At 49.7% G+C, this 20,452-nt stretch overlaps 2 protein-coding genes across 3 annotated transcripts in view; both read right to left on the bottom strand.

The window, feature by feature from the left end:
• Positions 1 to 3,081, bottom strand: part of LOC137316355 (NACHT, LRR and PYD domains-containing protein 12-like) — a 28,557-nt gene extending 25,476 nt beyond the window's left edge. The window contains exon 1 of one of the 2 annotated variants that reach the window (XM_067980423.1): positions 2,447 to 3,081. The gene's annotated coding sequence lies outside the window, so the exon portion shown is untranslated. The remainder of the gene's footprint in view (positions 1 to 2,446) is intronic. The other variant, XM_067980422.1, reaches the window with a different exon arrangement.
• A 12,040-nt stretch (positions 3,082 to 15,121) lies between these two features.
• Positions 15,122 to 20,163, bottom strand: LOC137316354 (uncharacterized). The gene is made up of 2 exons (XM_067980421.1): positions 19,877 to 20,163; positions 15,122 to 17,203 (listed from the first exon to the last, which is right to left on the bottom strand). The coding sequence occupies exons 1-2, from the start codon at positions 20,073 to 20,075 to the stop codon at positions 15,480 to 15,482; spliced, it is 1,923 nt and encodes a 640-aa protein (XP_067836522.1). The 5' UTR covers positions 20,076 to 20,163; the 3' UTR covers positions 15,122 to 15,479.
• Positions 20,164 to 20,452: the final 289 nt, after the last annotated feature.

Here is a 20,452-nt window from a genome sequence, read left to right on the forward strand (position 1 = left end):
GGCCCCCAGTCCCGCACAGTCTGATCCTGATCCTTCCCTCCGAGTGACCCCAGCCCCGCACAGTCTGATCCTGATCCTTCCCTCCGAGTGACCCCAGCCCCGCACAGTCTGATCCTGATCCCCCCTTCCCTCCGAGTGGCCCCCAAACCCGCACTCGATTGACTGAACAATACCGAGACCCCCTCCCATCAGTTCATCAAATACCGAGACCCCCCCCCTCAGTTCATCAAATACTGAGACCCCCCCCCTCAGTTCATCAAATACTGAGACCCCCCCTCAGTTCATCAAATACCGAAACCCTCCCCTCAGTTCATCAAATACTGAGACCCCCCCCCTCAGTTCATCAAATACTGAGACCCCCCCCCCCTCAGTTCATCAAATACTGAGACCCCCCCCTCAGTTCATCAAATACTGAGACCCCCCCCTCAGTTCATCAAATACTGAGACCACCCCCCTCAGTTCATCAAATACTGAGACCCCCCCCAGTTCATCAAATACTGAGACCCCCCCCTCAGTTCATCAAATACTGAGACCCCCCCTCAGTTCATCAAATACTGAGACCCCCCCTCAGTTCATCAAATACTGAGACCCCCCCTCAGTTCATCAAATACTGAGACCCCCCCCCTCAGTTCATCAAATACTGAGACCCCCCCCCTCAGTTCATCAAATACTGAGACCCCCCCCCTCAGTTCATCAAATACTGAGACCACCCCCCTCAGTTCATCAAATACTGAGACCCCCCCCTCAGTTCATCAAATACTGAGACCCCCCCTCAGTTCATCAAATACTGAGACCACCCCCCTCAGTTCATCAAATACTGACACCCCCCCCTCAGTTCATCAAATACTGACACCCCCCCCCTCAGTTCATCAAATACTGAGACCCCCCCCCAGTTCATCAAATACTGAGACCCACCCCTCAGTTCATCAAATACTGAGACCCCCCCTCAGTTCATCAAATACTGAGACCCCCCCCCCCTCAGTTCATCAAATACTGAGACCCCCCCCCCTCAGTTCATCAAATACTGAGACCCCCCCCTCAGTTCATCAAATACTGAGACCCCCCCCTCAGTTCATCAAATACTGAGACCCCCCCTCAGTTCATCAAATACTGAGACCCCCCCCTCAGTTCATCAAATACTGACACCCCCCCCTCAGTTCATCAAATACTGAGACCCCCCCCTCAGTTCATCAAATACTGAGACCCCCCCCCCTCAGTTCATCAAATACTGAGACCCCCCCCCCTCAGTTCATCAAATACTGAGACCCCCCCCCTCAGTTCATCAAATACTGAGACCCCCCCCCCCTCAGTTCATCAAATACTGAGACCACCCCCCAGTTCATCAAATACTGAGACCCCCCCCTCAGTTCATCAAATACTGAGACCCCCCCTCAGTTCATCAAATACTGAGACCCCCCCTCAGTTCATCAAATACTGAGACCCCCCCTCAGTTCATCAAATACTGAGACCCCCCCTCAGTTCATCAAATACTGAGACCCCCCCTCAGTTCATCAAATACTGAGACCCCCCCTCAGTTCATCAAATACTGAGACCCCCCCTCAGTTCATCAAATACTGAGACCCCCCCCCTCAGTTCATCAAATACTGAGACCCCTCCCCTCAGTTCATCAAATACTGAGACCCCCCCCTCAGTTCATCAAATACTGAGACCCCCCCCCTCAGTTCATCAAATACTGAGACCCCCCCTCAGTTCATCAAATACTGAGACCCCCCCCCTCAGTTCATCAAATACTGAGACCCCCCCCTCAGTTCATCAAATACTGAGACCCCCCCCCTCAGTTCATCAAATACTGAGACCCCCCCTCAGTTCATCAAATACTGAGACCCCCCCCCCTCAGTTCATCAAATACTGAGACCCCCCCTCAGTTCATCAAATACTGAGACCCCCCCCCTCAGTTCATCAAATACTGAGACCCCCCCTCAGTTCATCAAATACTGAGACCCCCCCCAGTTCATCAAATACTGAGACCCCCCCCCCTCAGTTCATCAAATACTGAGACCCCCCCCCTCAGTTCATCAAATACTGAGACCCCCCCCTCAGTTCATCAAATACTGAGACCCCCCCCCTCAGTTCATCAAATACTGAGACCCCCCCCAGTTCATCAAATACTGAGACCCCCCCCTCAGTTCCTCCTTCTCTCTGATTGTTTTCCCCGGGAGTTTATTCAATCCCCCGGGGCCGGGGTTTTGATTAAAGGAGCTCCGGCTCTCAGTCCCGGGACCCGGGCTGATCTAATCTCCGATCCACAGATCTCCCCGCGCCCCGTCATCTCCGGAGGGAGGGGGGAGATCACCGAGACCGACCGCCCGCTCATCTCAAGCTCCCCTCACTCACCCGCCCGCCCGCTCCCTCCATCCATCCATCCACAGGGCGGCGGCTCCGTCCGTCCGCGGGGGGTGAGGTGGATTCAGCCTCACTCACTCACCTTCTCTCTCTTTTTTTTTTCTCTCCATTACACCCGCTCCGCCTTGACCGCCATTTTGTCTCCAAACCACCTTCTTCTCCACCGACTGCGCTCCATCCGGGGTTGGGCGGGTCGGGGCATGCGCACTGCGGACATTCACCCCTGCGATTGGGTCATAAACCCGCTGATTGACATCCCCGCTGACCAATCGGGGCTCGGCCCCCGCCCCGAGCTCGATGAACTGACCGCGAGGGGGGCGGTGCGGCCCCGATCACGAGACGGCTGATTTTAAAACTGCGCGGCCGTTAAACCGAAACCGCGCGAGCCGGGAGTGCGCGTGATGTCAGTCACCTGGGTGGATCATTTTCGGCCAGCACAGGCACGATGGGCAGAATGGCCTCCTGGGTCATAAATTTCTATGATTCTGAGATGGTATGTGGTTCTGTGACATGTGATATTTGATTTTATTAATAGAGTCAGTGATGGAGAGGGAGAGTATTAATGCTCTCAGGAATGGAGTGGGTGGAATTAATACCGTCAGAAATCGAGCGAGGGATTATTAATACCATCAGAAATCGAGTGAAGGAGTATTAATACCGTCAGAAATCGAGTGAAGGAGTATTAATACCGTCAGAAATCGAGTGAAGGAGTATTAATACAGTCAGAAATCGAGTGAAGGAGTATTAATACCATCAGAAATCGAGTGAAGGAGTATTAATACCGTCAGAAATCGAGTGAAGGAGTATTAATACCGTCAGAAATCGAGTGAAGGAGTATTAATACCGTCAGAAATCGAGTGAAGGAGTATTAATACCGTCAGAAATCGAGTGAAGGAGTATTAATACGGTCAGAAATCGAGTGAAGGAGTATTAATACCGTCAGAAATCGAGTGAAGGAGTATTAATACCGTCAGAAATCGAGTGAAGGAGTATTAATACCATCAGAAATCGAGTGAAGGAGTATTAATACCGTCAGAAATCGAGTGAAGGAGTATTAATACCGTCAGAAATCGAGTGAAGGAGTATTAATACGGTCAGAAATCGAGTGAAGGAGTATTAATACCGTCAGAAATCGAGTGAAGGAGTATTAATACAGTCAGAAATCGAGTGAAGGAGTATTAATACCATCAGAAATCGAGTGAAGGAGTATTAATACCGTCAGAAATCGAGTGAAGGAGTATTAATACCGTCAGAAATCGAGTGAAGGAGTATTAATACCGTCAGAAATCGAGTGAAGGAGTATTAATACCGTCAGAAATCGAGTGAAGGAGTATTAATACGGTCAGAAATCGAGTGAAGGAGTATTAATACCGTCAGAAATCGAGTGAAGGAGTATTAATACCGTCAGAAATCGAGTGAAGGAGTATTAATACGGTCAGAAATCGAGTGAAGGAGTATTAATACGGTCAGAAATCGAGTGAAGGAGTATTAATACGGTCAGAAATGGAGTTGGGGCGTATTACTACCTTATGGAATGGAACGGGGAAGATCAATACCGTCAGGAATGGAGAGGGGGAGTATTCAAACCGTCAACATTTCTTCACTTTAATATTAATACTGTAAGGAATGGAGCTGAGGCGTATTCATTCTGTCAGTGTGTTAATACAGTCTGATTTAGCAGCGGATTATCAATCCTGTCAGGAATCGAATGGGGAGTATTAATACCGTCAGGATTCGAGCTGTGAAGTCTTAATTCCCTCGGTAATGGAGCATGAGATTATTAATACCGTCAGTAATAAAGTGGGGTATTATTAATACCGCCAGGAATGGAGCGTTGGAGTATTAAAACTGTCAGTGATGGAACAGGGAGTATTGATACTGTCAGTAATGGAGTGGGGAGTATTAACACTTTCAGTGATAGTGGATCAGGCTGGATAGCTCATTTTCGGCCAGCGCAGGCACGATGGGCCGAATGGCAACCTTCTGGGCCGTAAATCTCTATGATTAAGATTCGATATGATTCTGTGATATGTGATTCTACGATCCATCATCCTGTGATTTCAGATTCTATGGTCGGTTAGTCAATCATTTTATGGTCCTGTGAGATCTACAAGAACATAAGAAATAGGAGCAGGAGTCGGCCTCACGGCCCCTCGAGCCTGCTCCGCCATTCAATCAGATCATGGCTGATCTTCAACCTCAACTCCACTTTTCTGCCCGACCCCCATATCCCTCAATTTCCCTAAGAGTCCAAAAATCTATCGATCTCAACCTTGAATATGTTCAATGACTCAGCATCCACAGCCCTCTGGGGCAGAGAATTCCAAAGATTCACAAACCTCTGAGTGAAGAAATTCCTCCTCATCTCAGTCCTGAATTTCCAACCCCGTATCCTGAGACGATGCCTCCTTGTTCTAGATTATCCTGCCAGGGGAAACATCCTCTCCGCATCTACCCTGTAAAAACCCCTCAGAATCTCATTTGTTCCAATGAGATCACCTCTCATTCTTCTAAACTCCAGAGAGTATCGGCCCATTCTACTCAATCTCTCCTCATAGGACAACCCTCTCATCCCAGGAATTATACAGTGAACTTTTGTTGCACTGCCTGTAAGGCGAGTATATCCTTCTTCAGATAAGGAGACCAGAATTGTCCCCTGTCCTCCAGGTGAGCTCTCACCAAGTCCCTGTCCAATTACAGTCAGACTTCCTCACCCCTGTCCTCCAGGTGAGCTCTCACCAAGTCCCTGTCCAATTACAGTCAGACTTCCTCACCCCTGTACTCCAGGTGAGCTCTCACCAAGTCCCTGTACAATTACAGTCAGACTTCCTCACCCCTGTACTCCAGGTGAGCTCTCACCAAGTCCCTGTACAATTACAGTCAGACTTCCTCACCCCTGTCCTCCAGGTGAGCTCTCACCAAGTCCCTTTACAATTACAGTCAGACTTCCTCACACCTGTCCTCCAGGTGAGCTCTCACCAAGTCCCTGTACAATTACAGTCAGACTTCCTCACCCCTGTACTCCAGGTGAGCTCTCACCAAGTCCCTGTCCAATTACAGTCAGACTTCCTCACCCCTGTACTCCAGGTGAGCTCTCACCAAGTCCCTGTACAATTACAGTCAGACTTCCTCACCCCTGTACTCCAGGTGAGCTCTCACCAAGTCCCTGTACAATTACAGTCAGACTTCCTCACCCCTCTACTCCAGGTGAGCTCTCACCAAGTCCCTGTCCAATTACAGTCAGACTTCCTCACCCCTGTACTCCAGGTGAGCTCTCACCAAGTCCCTGTCCAATTACAGTCAGACTTCCTCACCCCTGTACTCCAGGTGAGCTCTCACCAAGTCCCTGTACAATTACAGTCAGACTTCCTCACCCCTGTACTCCAGGTGAGCTCTCCCCAAGTCCCTGTACAATTACAGTCAGACTTCCTCACCCCTGTCCTCCAGGTGAGCTCTCACCAAGTCCCTGTCCAATTACAGTCAGACTTCCTCACCCCTGTACTCCAGGTGAGCTCTCACCAAGTCCCTGTACAATTACAGTCAGACTTCCTCACCCCTGTACTCCAGGTGAGCTCTCACCAAGTCCCTGTCCAATTACAGTCAGACTTCCTCACCCCTGTACTCCAGGTGAGCTCTCACCAAGTCCCTGTACAATTACAGTCAGACTTCCTCACCCCTGTCCTCCAGGTGAGCTCTCACCAAGTCCCTTTACAATTACAGTCAGACTTCCTCACACCTGTCCTCCAGGTGAGCTCTCACCAAGTCCCTGTACAATTACAGTCAGACTTCCTCACCCCTGTACTCCAGGTGAGCTCTCACCAAGTCCCTGTCCAATTACAGTCAGACTTCCTCACCCCTGTACTCCAGGTGAGCTCTCACCAAGTCCCTGTACAATTACAGTCAGACTTCCTCACCCCTGTACTCCAGGTGAGCTCTCACCAAGTCCCTGTACAATTACAGTCAGACTTCCTCACCCCTGTACTCCAGGTGAGTTCTCACCAAGTCCCTGTACAATTACAGTCAGACTTCCTCACCCCTGTACTCCAGGTGAGCTCTCACCAAGTCCCTGTACAATTACAGTCAGACTTCCTCACCCCTGTACTCCAGGTGAGCTCTCACCAAGTCCCTGTACAATTACAGTCAGACTTCCTCACCCCTGTCCTCCAGGTGAGCTCTCACCAAGTCCCTGTCCAATTACAGTCAGACTTCCTCACCCCTGTACTCCAGGTGAGCTCTCACCAAGTCCCTGTCCAATTACAGTCAGACTTCCTCACCCCTGTACTCCAGGTGAGCTCTCACCAAGTCCCTGTCCAATTACAGTCAGACTTCCTCACCCCTGTACTCCAGGTGAGCTCTCCCCAAGTCCCTGTACAATTACAGTCAGACTTCCTCACCCCTGTCCTCCAGGTGAGCTCTCACCAAGTCCCTGTACAATTACAGTCAGACTTCCTCACCCCTGTACTCCAGGTGAGCTCTCACCAAGTCCCTGTACAATTACAGTCAGACTTCCTCACCCCTGTACTCCAGGTGAGCTCTCACCAAGTCCCTGTACAATTACAGTCAGACTTCCTCACCCCTGTCCTCCAGGTGAGCTCTCACCAAGTCCCTTTACAATTACAGTCAGACTTCCTCACACCTGTCCGCCAGGTGAGCTCGCACCAAGTCCCTGTACAATTACAGTCAGACTTCCTCACCCCTGTACTCCAGGTGAGCTCTCACCAAGTCCCTGTCCAATTACAGTCAGACTTCCTCACCCCTGTACTCCAGGTGAGCTCTCACCAAGTCCCTGTACAATTACAGTCAGACTTCCTCACCCCTGTACTCCAGGTGAGCTCTCACCAAGTCCCTGTACAATTACAGTCAGACTTCCTCACCCCTGTACTCCAGGTGAGCTCTCACCAAGTCCCTGTACAATTACAGTCAGACTTCCTCACCCCTGTACTCCAGGTGAGCTCTCACCAAGTCCCTGTACAATTACAGTCAGACTTCCTCACCCCTGTACTCCAGGTGAGCTCTCACCAAGTCCCTGTACAATTACAGTCAGACTTCCTCACCCCTGTACTCCAGGTGAGCTCTCACCAAGTCCCTGTACAATTACAGTCAGACTTCCTCACCCCTGTACTCCAGGTGAGCTCTCACCAAGTCCCTGTCCAATTACAGTCAGACTTCCTCACCCCTGTACTCCAGGTGAGCTCTCACCAAGTCCCTGTCCAATTACAGTCAGACTTCCTCACCCCTGTACTCCAGGTGAGCTCTCACCAAGTCCCTGTACAATTACAGTCAGACTTCCTCACCCCTGTACTCCAGGTGAGCTCTCCCCAAGTCCCTGTACAATTACAGTCAGACTTCCTCACCCCTGTCCTCCAGGTGAGCTCTCACTAAGTCCCTGTCCAATTACAGTCAGACTTCCTCACCCCTGTACTCCAGGTGAGCTCTCACCAAGTCCCTTTACAATTACAGTCAGACTTCCTCACCCCTGTCCTCCAGGTGAGCTCTCACCAAGTCCCTGTACAATTACAGTCAGACTTCCTCACCCCTGTACTCCAGGTGAGATCTCACCAAGTCCCTGTCCAATTACAGTCAGACTTCCTCACCCCTGTACTCCAGGTGAGCTCTCACCAAGTCCCTGTCCAATTACAGTCAGACTTCCTCACCCCTGTACTCCAGGTGAGCTCTCACCAAGTCCCTGTACAATTACAGTCAGACTTCCTCACCCCTGTACTCCAGGTGAGCTCTCACCAAGTCCCTGTACAATTACAGTCAGACTTCCTCACCCCTGTACTCCAGGTGAGCTCTCACCAAGTCCCTGTACAATTACAGTCAGACTTCCTCACCCCTGTACTCCAGGTGAGCTCTCACCAAGTCCCTGTACAATTACAGTCAGACTTCCTCACCCCTGTACTCCAGGTGAGCTCTCACCAAGTCCCTGTACAATTACAGTCAGACTTCCTCACCCCTGTACTCCAGGTGAGCTCTCACCAAGTCCCTGTCCAATTACAGTCAGACTTCCTCACCCCTGTCCTCCAGGTGAGCTCTCACCAAGTCCCTGTCCAATTACAGTCAGACTTCCTCACCCCTGTACTCCAGGTGAGCTCTCACCAAGTCCCTGTACAATTACAGTCAGACTTCCTCACCCCTGTACTCCAGGTGAGCTCTCACCAAGTCCCTGTACAATTACAGTCAGACTTCCTCACCCCTGTCCTCCAGGTGAGCTCTCACCAAGTCCCTTTACAATTACAGTCAGACTTCCTCACACCTGTCCTCCAGGTGAGCTCTCACCAAGTCCCTGTACAATTACAGTCAGACTTCCTCACCCCTGTACTCCAGGTGAGCTCTCACCAAGTCCCTGTCCAATTACAGTCAGACTTCCTCACCCCTGTACTCCAGGTGAGCTCTCACCAAGTCCCTGTACAATTACAGTCAGACTTCCTCACCCCTGTACTCCAGGTGAGCTCTCACCAAGTCCCTGTCCAATTACAGTCAGACTTCCTCACCCCTGTACTCCAGGTGAGCTCTCACCAAGTCCCTGTCCAATTACAGTCAGACTTCCTCACCCCTGTACTCCAGGTGAGCTCTCACCAAGTCCCTGTCCAATTACAGTCAGACTTCCTCACCCCTGTACTCCAGGTGAGCTCTCACCAAGTCCCTGTACAATTACAGTCAGACTTCCTCACCCCTGTACTCCAGGTGAGCTCTCCCCAAGTCCCTGTACAATTACAGTCAGACTTCCTCACCCCTGTCCTCCAGGTGAGCTCTCACCAAGTCCCTGTCCAATTACAGTCAGACTTCCTCACCCCTGTACTCCAGGTGAGCTCTCACCAAGTCCCTTTACAATTACAGTCAGACTTCCTCACCCCTGTCCTCCAGGTGAGCTCTCACCAAGTCCCTGTACAATTACAGTCAGACTTCCTCACCCCTGTACTCCAGGTGAGCTCTCACCAAGTCCCTGTCCAATTACAGTCAGACTTCCTCACCCCTGTACTCCAGGTGAGCTCTCACCAAGTCCCTGTCCAATTACAGTCAGACTTCCTCACCCCTGTACTCCAGGTGAGCTCTCACCAAGTCCCTGTACAATTACAGTCAGACTTCCTCACCCCTGTACTCCAGGTGAGCTCTCACCAAGTCCCTGTACAATTACAGTCAGACTTCCTCACCCCTGTACTCCAGGTGAGCTCTCACCAAGTCCCTGTACAATTACAGTCAGACTTCCTCACCCCTGTACTCCAGGTGAGCTCTCACCAAGTCCCTGTACAATTACAGTCAGACTTCCTCACCCCTGTACTCCAGGTGAGCTCTCACCAAGTCCCTGTACAATTACAGTCAGACTTCCTCACCCCTGTACTCCAGGTGAGCTCTCACCAAGTCCCTGTCCAATTACAGTCAGACTTCCTCACCCCTGTACTCCAGGTGAGCTCTCACCAAGTCCCTGTCCAATTACAGTCAGACTTCCTCACCCCTGTACTCCAGGTGAGCTCTCACCAAGTCCCTGTACAATTACAGTCAGACTTCCTCACCCCTGTACTCCAGGTGAGCTCTCACCAAGTCCCTGTCCAATTACAGTCAGACTTCCTCACCCCTGTACTCCAGGTGAGCTCTCACCAAGTCCCTGTACAATTACAGTCAGACTTCCTCACCCCTGTACTCCAGGTGAGCTCTCACCAAGTCCCTTTACAATTACAGTCAGACTTCCTCACCCCTGTACTCCAGGTGAGCTCTCACCAAGTCCCTGTCCAATTACAGTCAGACTTCCTCACCCCTGTACTCCAGGTGAGCTCTCACCAAGTCCCTGTCCAATTACAGTCAGACTTCCTCACCCCTGTACTCCAGGTGAGCTCTCACCAAGTCCCTGTACAATTACAGTCAGACTTCCTCACCCCTGTACTCCAGGTGAGCTCTCACCAAGTCCCTGTACAATTACAGTCAGACTTCCTCACCCCTGTACTCCAGGTGAGCTCTCACCAAGTCCCTGTACAATTACAGTCAGACTTCCTCACCCCTGTACTCCAGGTGAGCTCTCACCAAGTCCCTGTACAATTACAGTCAGACTTCCTCACCCCTGTACTCCAGGTGAGCTCTCACCAAGTCCCTGTACAATTACAGTCAGACTTCCTCACCCCTGTACTCCAGGTGAGCTCTCACCAAGTCCCTGTCCAATTACAGTCAGACTTCCTCACCCCTGTACTCCAGGTGAGCTCTCACCAAGTCCCTGTACAATTACAGTCAGACTTCCTCACCCCTGTACTCCAGGTGAGCTCTCACCAAGTCCCTGTCCAATTACAGTCAGACTTCCTCACCCCTGTACTCCAGGTGAGCTCTCACCAAGTCCCTGTCCAATTACAGTCAGACTTCCTCACCCCTGTCCTCCAGGTGAGCTCTCACCAAGTCCCTGTCCAATTACAGTCAGACTTCCTCACCCCTGTACTCCAGGTGAGCTCTCACCAAGTCCCTGTCCAATTACAGTCAGACTTCCTCACCCCTGTACTCCAGGTGAGCTCTCACCAAGTCCCTGTCCAATTACAGTCAGACTTCCTCACCCCTGTACTCCAGGTGAGCTCTCACCAAGTCCCTGTACAATTACAGTCAGACTTCCTCACCCCTGTACTCCAGGTGAGCTCTCACCAAGTCCCTGTACAATTACAGTCAGACTTCCTCACCCCTGTACTCCAGGTGAGCTCTCACCAAGTCCCTGTACAATTACAGTCAGACTTCCTCACCCCTGTCCTCCAGGTGAGCTCTCACCAAGTCCCTGTCCAATTACAGTCAGACTTCCTCACCCCTGTACTCCAGGTGAGCTCTCACCAAGTCCCTGTACAATTACAGTCAGACTTCCTCACCCCTGTACTCCAGGTGAGCTCTCACCAAGTCCCTGTACAATTACAGTCAGACTTCCTCACCCCTGTACTCCAGGTGAGCTCTCACCAAGTCCCTGTACAATTACAGTCAGACTTCCTCACCCCTGTACTCCAGGTGAGCTCTCACCAAGTCCCTGTCCAATTACAGTCAGACTTCCTCACCCCTGTACTCCAGGTGAGCTCTCACCAAGTCCCTGTCCAATTACAGTCAGACTTCCTCACCCCTGTACTCCAGGTGAGCTCTCACCAAGTCCCTGTACAATTACAGTCAGACTTCCTCACCCCTGTACTCCAGGTGAGCTCTCACCAAGTCCCTGTCCAATTACAGTCAGACTTCCTCACCCCTGCACTCCAGGTGAGCTCTCACCAAGTCCCTGTCCAATTACAGTCAGACTTCCTCACCCCTGTACTCCAGGTGAGCTCTCACCAAGTCCCTGTACAATTACAGTCAGACTTCCTCACCCCTGTACTCCAGGTGAGCTCTCACCATGTCCCTGTACAATTACAGTCAGACTTCCTCACCCCTGTACTCCAGGTGAGCTCTCACCAAGTCCCTGTACAATTACAGTCAGACTTCCTCACCCCTGTACTCCAGGTGAGCTCTCACCAAGTCCCTGTACAATTACAGTCAGACTTCCTCACCCCTGTCCTCCAGGTGAGCTCTCACCAAGTCCCTGTACAATTACAGTCAGACTTCCTCACCCCTGTACTCCAGGTGAGCTCTCACCAAGTCCCTGTACAATTACAGTCAGACTTCCTCACCCCTGTCCCCCACCCCCCTGACAATAAAATGATTCTGTGACCCATGATTCCCAGTCCCTGGAAGCGCCCTCTCCGTCAATCTCTTTGGTTGTCAGGGTAACAGGGGACGGGCCTGGGCCTCACTGTCACTCACCGAGCGGCTGCCGGGGAGGCGAGGGCGGGGTCACCGCCCGCCTGTCAGTCAGTCAACCAACCAATCAGCTGCCGTGGTGATGGAGTGGGCGGGGCTGTCACTCACCGTCCGGTTTTCAGGGGCGGGGCTGCGTTTGACGCAGGCGCACTGACGCTTTTGCAGACTCACGGTGGAGGGCTCTTGTTGGGAGAGCGGGGCCGCGCGGGGCTGGTGGAGCATCTGTCCGAGAGTCGGCAATGTGGGGGTGGTGGAGGAAGAGGCAGAGTGCGGGCGGCGCAGAGGAGAAGGATGAGCGGCAGGCGGAGTGCGGCCAAGAGGAGGAGGAGGAGGAGGAGGAGGAGCGGGGGTTGAAGGGCCCGGGGGTGGTGGAAGCAGAAGAGCGGGCCGGGCGGCCTGAGAGTCCACCTTCGCCATTGTCTGCGGCCCCAGCAGACGGTGGGTGTGGGAAGGGAATATTAATACTGTCTGGAATGGAGCGGAGGAGTACTCACAACGTGAGTAATGAAGCCCGGGATTATTAATACTGTCTAGAATGGGAGCGGAGGAGTACTAACAGCGTGAGTAATGAAGCGTGGGACTATTAATACTGTCTGGAATGTAGCGGCGGAGTATTAATAGTCTGAGTAATGAAGCCCGGGATTATTGATACTGTCAGAAATAGCATTAATAGATTGAGTAATGAAGCCTGTGATTATTAATACTGTCAGGAATGGAGCGGAGGAGCATTAATAGTCTGAGTAATGAACCCCGGGAATATTAATACTGTCAGGAATGAAGCGGATGAGCATTGTGTAAACTCCTATCTGTATATTCAGACCATGAAACATTCAGTGTAAACTCCTATCGATATATTCAGACCATGAAACATTCAGTGTAAACTCCTATCTCTCTATTCAGACCATGAAACATTCAGTGTAAACTCCTATCTATATATTCAGACCATGAAACATTCAGTGTAAACTCCTATCGATTGTTTCATGGACTGAATATATCGATAGGAGTTTGCACTGAATGTTTCATGGTCTGAATATATTCAGTGTAAACTCCTATCGATATATTCAGACAATGAAACATTCAGTGTAAACGATCGATATATTCAGACCATGAAACTTTCAGTGTAAACTCCTCTCTATATATTTGGCATACCAGGAGTTGGGACATCTGGATACGATAAAAATTTTAGAGTTTGTATTATCAGAAAAATGAGATTATAATCCAGCAGTAGGTTGTGTAGATATGTATAATTCATAAGACTTCCTGTTGCCATGGTTTAATAATACTTTTCTAAAACAAACAACTCCTGTTTGAATACTATTTTAACTGAGAAAATTATTCTACGAGTTATTCAGTCCTCCCAGCACTGCTGGTATTATAGTGAACATTCACACATGTCCGCCTCCCATTCTGGCCTGTTTCAAAAACAGCGAGAACACATTCCAGTTCACCTTTCACAGTTTGAACAAGGCCATCGAGATGCTCTAGTAACGAATTAAAAGTCTTATTTCTAACGCTCATTTGCCCTACGTGTCACACTTAATGCTTCACTCGTCTCCTGTCACATTCACTTCCTGTTACACATCAGAATACACAATTCAGGTATTAAAATTGGAGTGTAACCTCTCGCCCACTGTCAGTGGGGTGTGGGTGTGGGGCCGGGTCGGTGGGGTGTGGGGCCGGGTCGGTGGGGTGTGGGTGTGGGGCCGGGTCAGCGGGGTGTGGGTGTGGGTGCGGGGCCGGGTCAGTGGGGTGTCGGTGTCAGTTTGACTTTGTGGGATGGACAAACAACAACACGTGAACTGTACAGGGTCGGTGAGAAGGCAATCTCCAGATTACAAAGCCTCACTACAAAGAAAAGATGCTTTGAAGTTTGAAACTCGATAAACACGAGGGATAGAAGGATATGCTGATCAGGTTTGATGAAGTGTGGTTGGAGGAGGCTCAAGTGAAGCATCAACACCTGCCTCGACCAGTTGATCCGAATGGCCTATTTCTGTGCTGTCCACTTGTGTGATTCTATGTAATAAAGGGAAGTGACGAGGCTGCATTTTATGAATCAGTTTTGCAAAAAGGGAATTTTGGAATCTTTTCTCTAATTCTGTATCTTGGAACAAGCGAACTCCTCCGGTGAAACTGCGAGATTCCAGTATCCCAGCCAGAGCGTGGAATGTTATGGAAAAGTTGACTGAGTTTAACTTGTTCGTTAAGATTAAACCACAAATGAGACTTTTGTATTACAGAGGAGAGGGCTTGATCAATGAGAGGCGCCCAGATAGACAAGTGGGTGAATAGTTAGACACGTGTATCCCTACTGCCAGCCTTCCTTTCCTCTCAATCTTTTGTCGCCTTCAGAATTTCTGCCCATCTTTCTCACAACTTCATGTTTGAATCTCTCCAATCGGGTTTCCCCTCCTGTTACAGCACTGAAGTGGAAATACTCAATGTCACAAATAACACCTTCTGTGAACATGGTAAACTATCCCTCCTCATTCTTCACCACCTCTGCAGCCTTTGACATGGTCGATCACTTTATCCTCCTCCAAAGCCTCTCCTCCGTTGTCCAGCTCAGTGGGACTGCCCTCACTTGGTTCCACTTTTACCTGTCCAGTCGTATCAGGAGAATCATCACCAATGGCTTCTCTTCCCACCCCCGCACTGTTACCTCTGGAATCCCCCCGTGGATCTAACCTCACCCCCTCCTATTTCTCATCTACATACTGCCCCTTGGAGACATTATCCGAATCAGCTTTCACAGGTATACAGAGAACACTCCGCTCTACCACTCCACCACCTCTCTCGACCCCTCTACTCCCTCTGCTCTGTTACGCTGCCAGTCCGAGATCCAGTCTTAGACGAGTTCAATAACTTCTCCAATTAAACATTGGGAAGACTGAAGACACCATCTTCAGCCCCCGCCACGAATTCTGTTCGAAACACAAACACAAGAGGAGAATTCAGATTGTAAAACAGCAGTCAAATCTATCTCATATATTCATGATGTGGAGATGCCGGTGATGGACTGGGGTTGACAATTGTAAACAATTTTACAACACCAAGTTATAGTCCAGCAATTTTATTTTAAATTCACAAGCTTTCGGAGATTTTCTCCTTCCTCAGGTAAATGTTTCAAGATCTCCTTGAAGCCTACGCATTTATACATATTGAATAATACATGGTGTTTACAGACTGCCCCTGCAACTGCCCGTTGCCAAGGCAATCACCGTGTTCAGACAGAGAGGTGTCATCTGCAGAACCCCCGAATACACATTCAACAAAAAAACAAACAGGGAAAAAAAAACAGAGAAAAAAAAAACACAGAGAGAGGCAGAAACATCCGGAAGGCAGAGAGAGCCAGCAAATGACCCATTATATTAAAAACAGATAACATTTGTTCGCTGGTGGGGTAACGTGTAGCGTGACATGAACCCAAGATCCCGGTTGAGGCCGTCCTCATGGGTGCGGAACTTGGCTATCAATTTCTGCTCGACGATTTTGCGTTGTCGTGTGTCTCGAAGGCCGCCTTGGAGTACGCTTACCCGAAGGTCGGTGGATGAATGTCCATGACTGCTGAAGTGTTCCCCGACTGGGAGGGAACCCTCCTGTTTGGCGATTGTTGCGCGGTGTCCGTTCATCCGTTGTCGCAGCGTCTGCATGGTCTCGCCAATGTACCATGCTCTGGGGCATCCTTTCCTGCAACGTATGAGGTAGACAACGTTGGCCGAGTCACAGGAGTATGAACCGTGCACCTGGTGGGTGGTGTCCTCTCGTGTGATGGTGGTATCTGTGTCGATGATCTGGCATGTCTTGCAGAGGTTACCGTGGCAGGGTTGTGTGGTGTCGTGGACGCTGTTCTCTTGAAAACTAGGTAATTTGCTGCGAACGATGGTCTGTTTGAGGTTGGGTGGCTGTTTAAAGGCGAGTAGTGGAGGTGTGGGGATGGCCATAGCGAGGTGTTCGTCGTCATTGATGACATGTTGAAGGCTGCGGAGAACATGGCGTAGTTTCTCCGCTCCGGGGAAGTACTGGACGACGAAGGGTACTCTGTTGGTTGTGTCCCATGTTAGTCTGCTGAGGAGGTCTACGCGATTTTTTGCTGTGGCCCGTCGGAACTGTCGATCGATGAGTCGAGCGTCATATCCCGTTCTTACTAGGGCGTCTTTCAGCGTCTGTAGGTGTCCATCGCGTTCCTCCTCGTCTGAGCAGACCCTGTGTATTCGCAGGGCCTGTCCATAGGGGATGGCCTCTTTGACGTGGTTAGGGTGGAAGCTGGAAAAGTGGAGCTTCGTGAGGTTGTCTGTGGGCTTGCGGTAGAGTGAGGTGCTGTGGTGCCCGTCTTTGTTGGAGATTCGTGTGTCCAAGAAAGAAACTGATTCTGAGGAGTAGTCCATGGTGAGCTTGATGGTGGAATGGAACTTGTTGATGTTATCATCTGGTCTCTTTAGTGATTCCTCGCCGTGGGTCCATAGAAAGAAAATGTCGTCGATGTATCTGGTGTATAGTGTTGGTTGGAGGTCCTGTGCAGTGAAGAAGTCCTGCTCGAACTTGTGCATGAAAATGTTGGCATATTGGGGTGCGAATTTGGTCCCCATGGCTGTTCCGCATGTTTGGGTAAAGAACTGGTTATCGAAGGTGAAGACATTGTGATCCAGGATGAAGAGGATGAGTTGTAGGATGGCGTCTGGAGATTGGCTGTTGTTGGTGTTGAGTATTGATGCTGTCGCAGCGATGCCGTCATCGTGGGGGATACTGATGTAGAGTGCCGAGACGTCTATCGTGGTGAGAAGTGTTCCTGGTTCAACTGGTCCGTGGGTACTGAGTTTTTGTAGGAAGTCTGTAGTGTCGCGACAGAAGCTGGGAGGTCCCTGTACGATGGGTTTCAGGATGCCCTCGATGTATCCAGAGAGGTTCTCACATAGGGTTCCGTTGCCTGATACGATAGGACGTCCGGGTGTGTTGGCTTTGTGTATCTTTGGGAGGCAGTAGAAGTCTCCCACGCGGGGATTACGTGGGATGAGAGTGCGTAGGATGCTTTGAAGGTCTGGATCGAAGGTCTTGATCAGTTTGTTGAGCTGGTGGGTGTGTTCTTTGGTTGGATCTGCGGGTAACCGTCTGTAATGTTCCTGGTTGTCCAGTTGTCGGTATGCTTCATTGCAATAGTCCGTTCTGTTCTGTATGACGATGGCTCCTCCTTTGTCCGCTGATTTGATGACGATGTTGCGGTTGGTCTTGAGAGCGTTGATGGCGTTGCGTTGTGCTCGGGTGACATTCTGGACTGTCTTCTGAGTGCGGCTGATGAAGGAGGAAGCCTCCGAAAGCTTGTGAATTTCAAATAAAATTGCTGGACTATAACTTGGTGTTGCAAAATTGTTTACAACTAATATTAACACTAATGGTTACTTTAGGAAGTGAGGAGATTTACCACTGTTCTCATATTAACAATAATGAGCACTGTAGGAGGTGAGGAGATTTACCACTGTTCTGATATTAACATTATTGAGCTCTGTAGGATGTGAGAAGATTTACCACTGTTCTAATATTAACACTAATGAGCACTGTAGGAGGTGAGGAGATTTACCAATATTCTAATATTAACACTAATTAGCACTGTCGGAGTTGAGGAGATTTACCACCGTTCGAATATTAACACTAATGAGCACTGTAGGAGGTGAGGAGATTTACCACTGTTCCAATATTAACACTAATGAGCACTGCAGGAGGTGAGGAGATTTACCACTGTTCTAATATTAACACTAATGAGCACTGCAGGAGGTGAGGAGATTTACCACTGTTCCAATATTAACACTAATGAGCAGTGCATGAGGTGAGGAGATTTACCACTGTTCTAATATTAACACTAATGAGCAGTGCATGAGGTGAGGAGATTTACCACTGTTCTAATATTAACACTAATGAGCACTGCAGGAGGTGAGGAGATTTACCACTGTTCTGATATTAACACTAATGAGCACTGTAGGAGGTGAGGAGATTTACCACTGTTCGAATATTAACACTAATGAGCACCGTAGGAGGTGAGGAGATTTACCACTTTTCTAATATTAACACTATTGTATATTATTATGAATCATGTAACTTTAAACATTTCGGTCATGCACAGTATTTATTTTCAGAATGTCTCCAGGGATCTTACAATCTCATAAATGTTCAAGTGGTAGATTTGACTGTTTTTATCTAATCATCTGTGTGTGTGACTCGCTGTTGTGTATGTGTCTCATGAATGTGCGTCCAATCAAACTATCAGTCAGTGTACTTTCCTTTCCCCACTGTGGAAATGTAAAAGTGAATAGGTTTCGGATCAGTAATTTACCATCACCGAATCCCCCACTGGGGGTCACCATTTACCAGAAACTTAACTGGACCAGCCATATAAATACTGCAGCTGCAAGTGCAGGTCAGAGGCTGGGTATTCTGCGGCGAGTGACTCACCTCCTGACTCCACAAAGCCTTTCCATCATACTATTATTACTCCTCCGCTCAATTCCGGACAGTATTAATAATCTCGAGCTTCATTACTCACACTATTAATGCTCCTCCGCTCCATTCCTGACAATATTTATAATCCCGGACTTCATTACTCATACCATTAGCACTCCTCCGCTCCATTCCTGACAGTATTAATAATCCCGAGCTTCATTGCTCACACTATTAATGCTCCTCCGCTCCATTCCTGACAATATTTATAATCCCGGGCTTCATGACTCATACCATTAGCACTCCTCCGCTCCATTCCTGACAGTATTAATAATCCCGAGCTTCATTGCTCACACTATTAATGCTCCTCCGCTCCATTCCTGACAGTGTTAATAATCCCGGGCTTCATTACTCATAGCATTAGCACTCCTCCGCTCCATTCCTGACAGTATTAATAATCCCGAGCTTCATTTCTCACACTATTAATGCTCCTCCGCTCCATTCCTGACAGTATTAATAATCCCGAGCTTCATTACTCATACTATTAATGCTCCTCCGCTCCATTCCTGACAGTATTAATAATCCAGAGCTTCATTACTCATACTATTAATGCTCCTCCGCTCCATTCCTGACAGTATTAATAATCCCGAGATTCATTACTCATACTATTAATGCTCCTCCGCTCCATTCCTGACAGTATTAATAATCGCAGGCTTCATTACCCACTATTAATGCTCCTCCGCTCCATTCCTGACAGTATTAATAATCCCAGGTTTCATTACTCACTACTAATGCTCCTCCGCTTCATTCCTGACAGTATTAATATTCCCGGGCTTCATTACTCACATTATTACGACTCCTCCGCTCCATTCCTGACAGTATTAATAATCCCGGGCTTCATTATTCACATTATTACTACTCCTCCGCTCCATTCCTGACAGTATTAATATTCCCGGGCGTCATTACTCACATTATTACTACTCCTCCGCTCCATTCCTGACAGTTAATAATCCCGGGCTTCATTATTCACATTATTACTGCTCCTCCGCTCCATTCCTGACAGTATTAATATTCCCGGGCTTCTTTATTCACATTATTACGGCTCCTCCGCTCCATTCCTGACAGTATTAATATTCCCGGGCTTCTTTATTCACATTATTACTGCTCCTCCGCTCCATTCCTAACAGTATTAATATTCCCGGGCTTCTTTATTCACATTATTACTGCTCCTCAGCTCCATTCCTGACAGTATTAATATTCCGGGGCTTCTTTGCTCACATTATTACTACTCCTCCGCTCCATTCCTTCCAGTATTATTACTCCCTGTTCCCACACCCACCTTCTGCTGGGTCCGCGGCCAGCGCCGAAGGCGGACTCTCAGGCCGCCCGTCCCGCTCCTCCTCCTCCTCTCCTTCCACCATCACCCCCGGGCCCTTCAACCGCCGCTCCTGATCCTGATCCTCGCCGCCCTCCACGGCCGCCGCCTGCCGCTCATCCTTCTTCTTCTTCTTCCTCTTCCTCAACCTCCACCGCCACATTACCGACTCTCGGGCGGACGCGCTCTCCCAACAAGTGCCCCCCACCGTGCGTCTGCAAAAGCGTCAGTGCGCCTGCGTCAAACGCAGCCCCGCCCCGCCCGTCGCCCCTGACAACCGGGCGGTGAGTGACAGCGCCGCCCCGCCCACTCCAACACCACGGCAGCTGATTGGTTGGTTGACTGACGGACAGGCAGGCGGTGACCCCGCCCTCGTCTCCCCGGCAGCCGCTCGGTGAGTGACAGCGAGGCCCAGGCCCGTCCCCTGTTACCCTGACAACCAGAGTGATTGACGGAGAGGGCGCTTCCAGGGACTGGGAATCATGGGTCAGAGAATCATTTTATTGTAAGGGGGTGGAGTACAGGGGTGAGGAAGTCTGA

The sequence above is a fragment of the Heptranchias perlo genome, unplaced genomic scaffold, assembly GCF_035084215.1.
Source record: "Heptranchias perlo isolate sHepPer1 unplaced genomic scaffold, sHepPer1.hap1 HAP1_SCAFFOLD_59, whole genome shotgun sequence".
NCBI lineage: Eukaryota > Metazoa > Chordata > Chondrichthyes > Hexanchiformes > Hexanchidae > Heptranchias > Heptranchias perlo.

Excerpts from the sequence above, each read along its gene's own strand:
- LOC137316354 (XM_067980421.1), bottom strand. The coding sequence starts at position 20,075 with ATGTGGCGGTGGAGGTTGAGGAAGAGGAAGAAGAAGAAGAAGGATGAG. Across the intron at positions 17,204-19,876 it reads GGCCGCGGACCCAGCAGAAG|ATCCAACCAAAGAACACACC; the intron begins GTGGGTGTGGGA and ends GGTTACCCGCAG.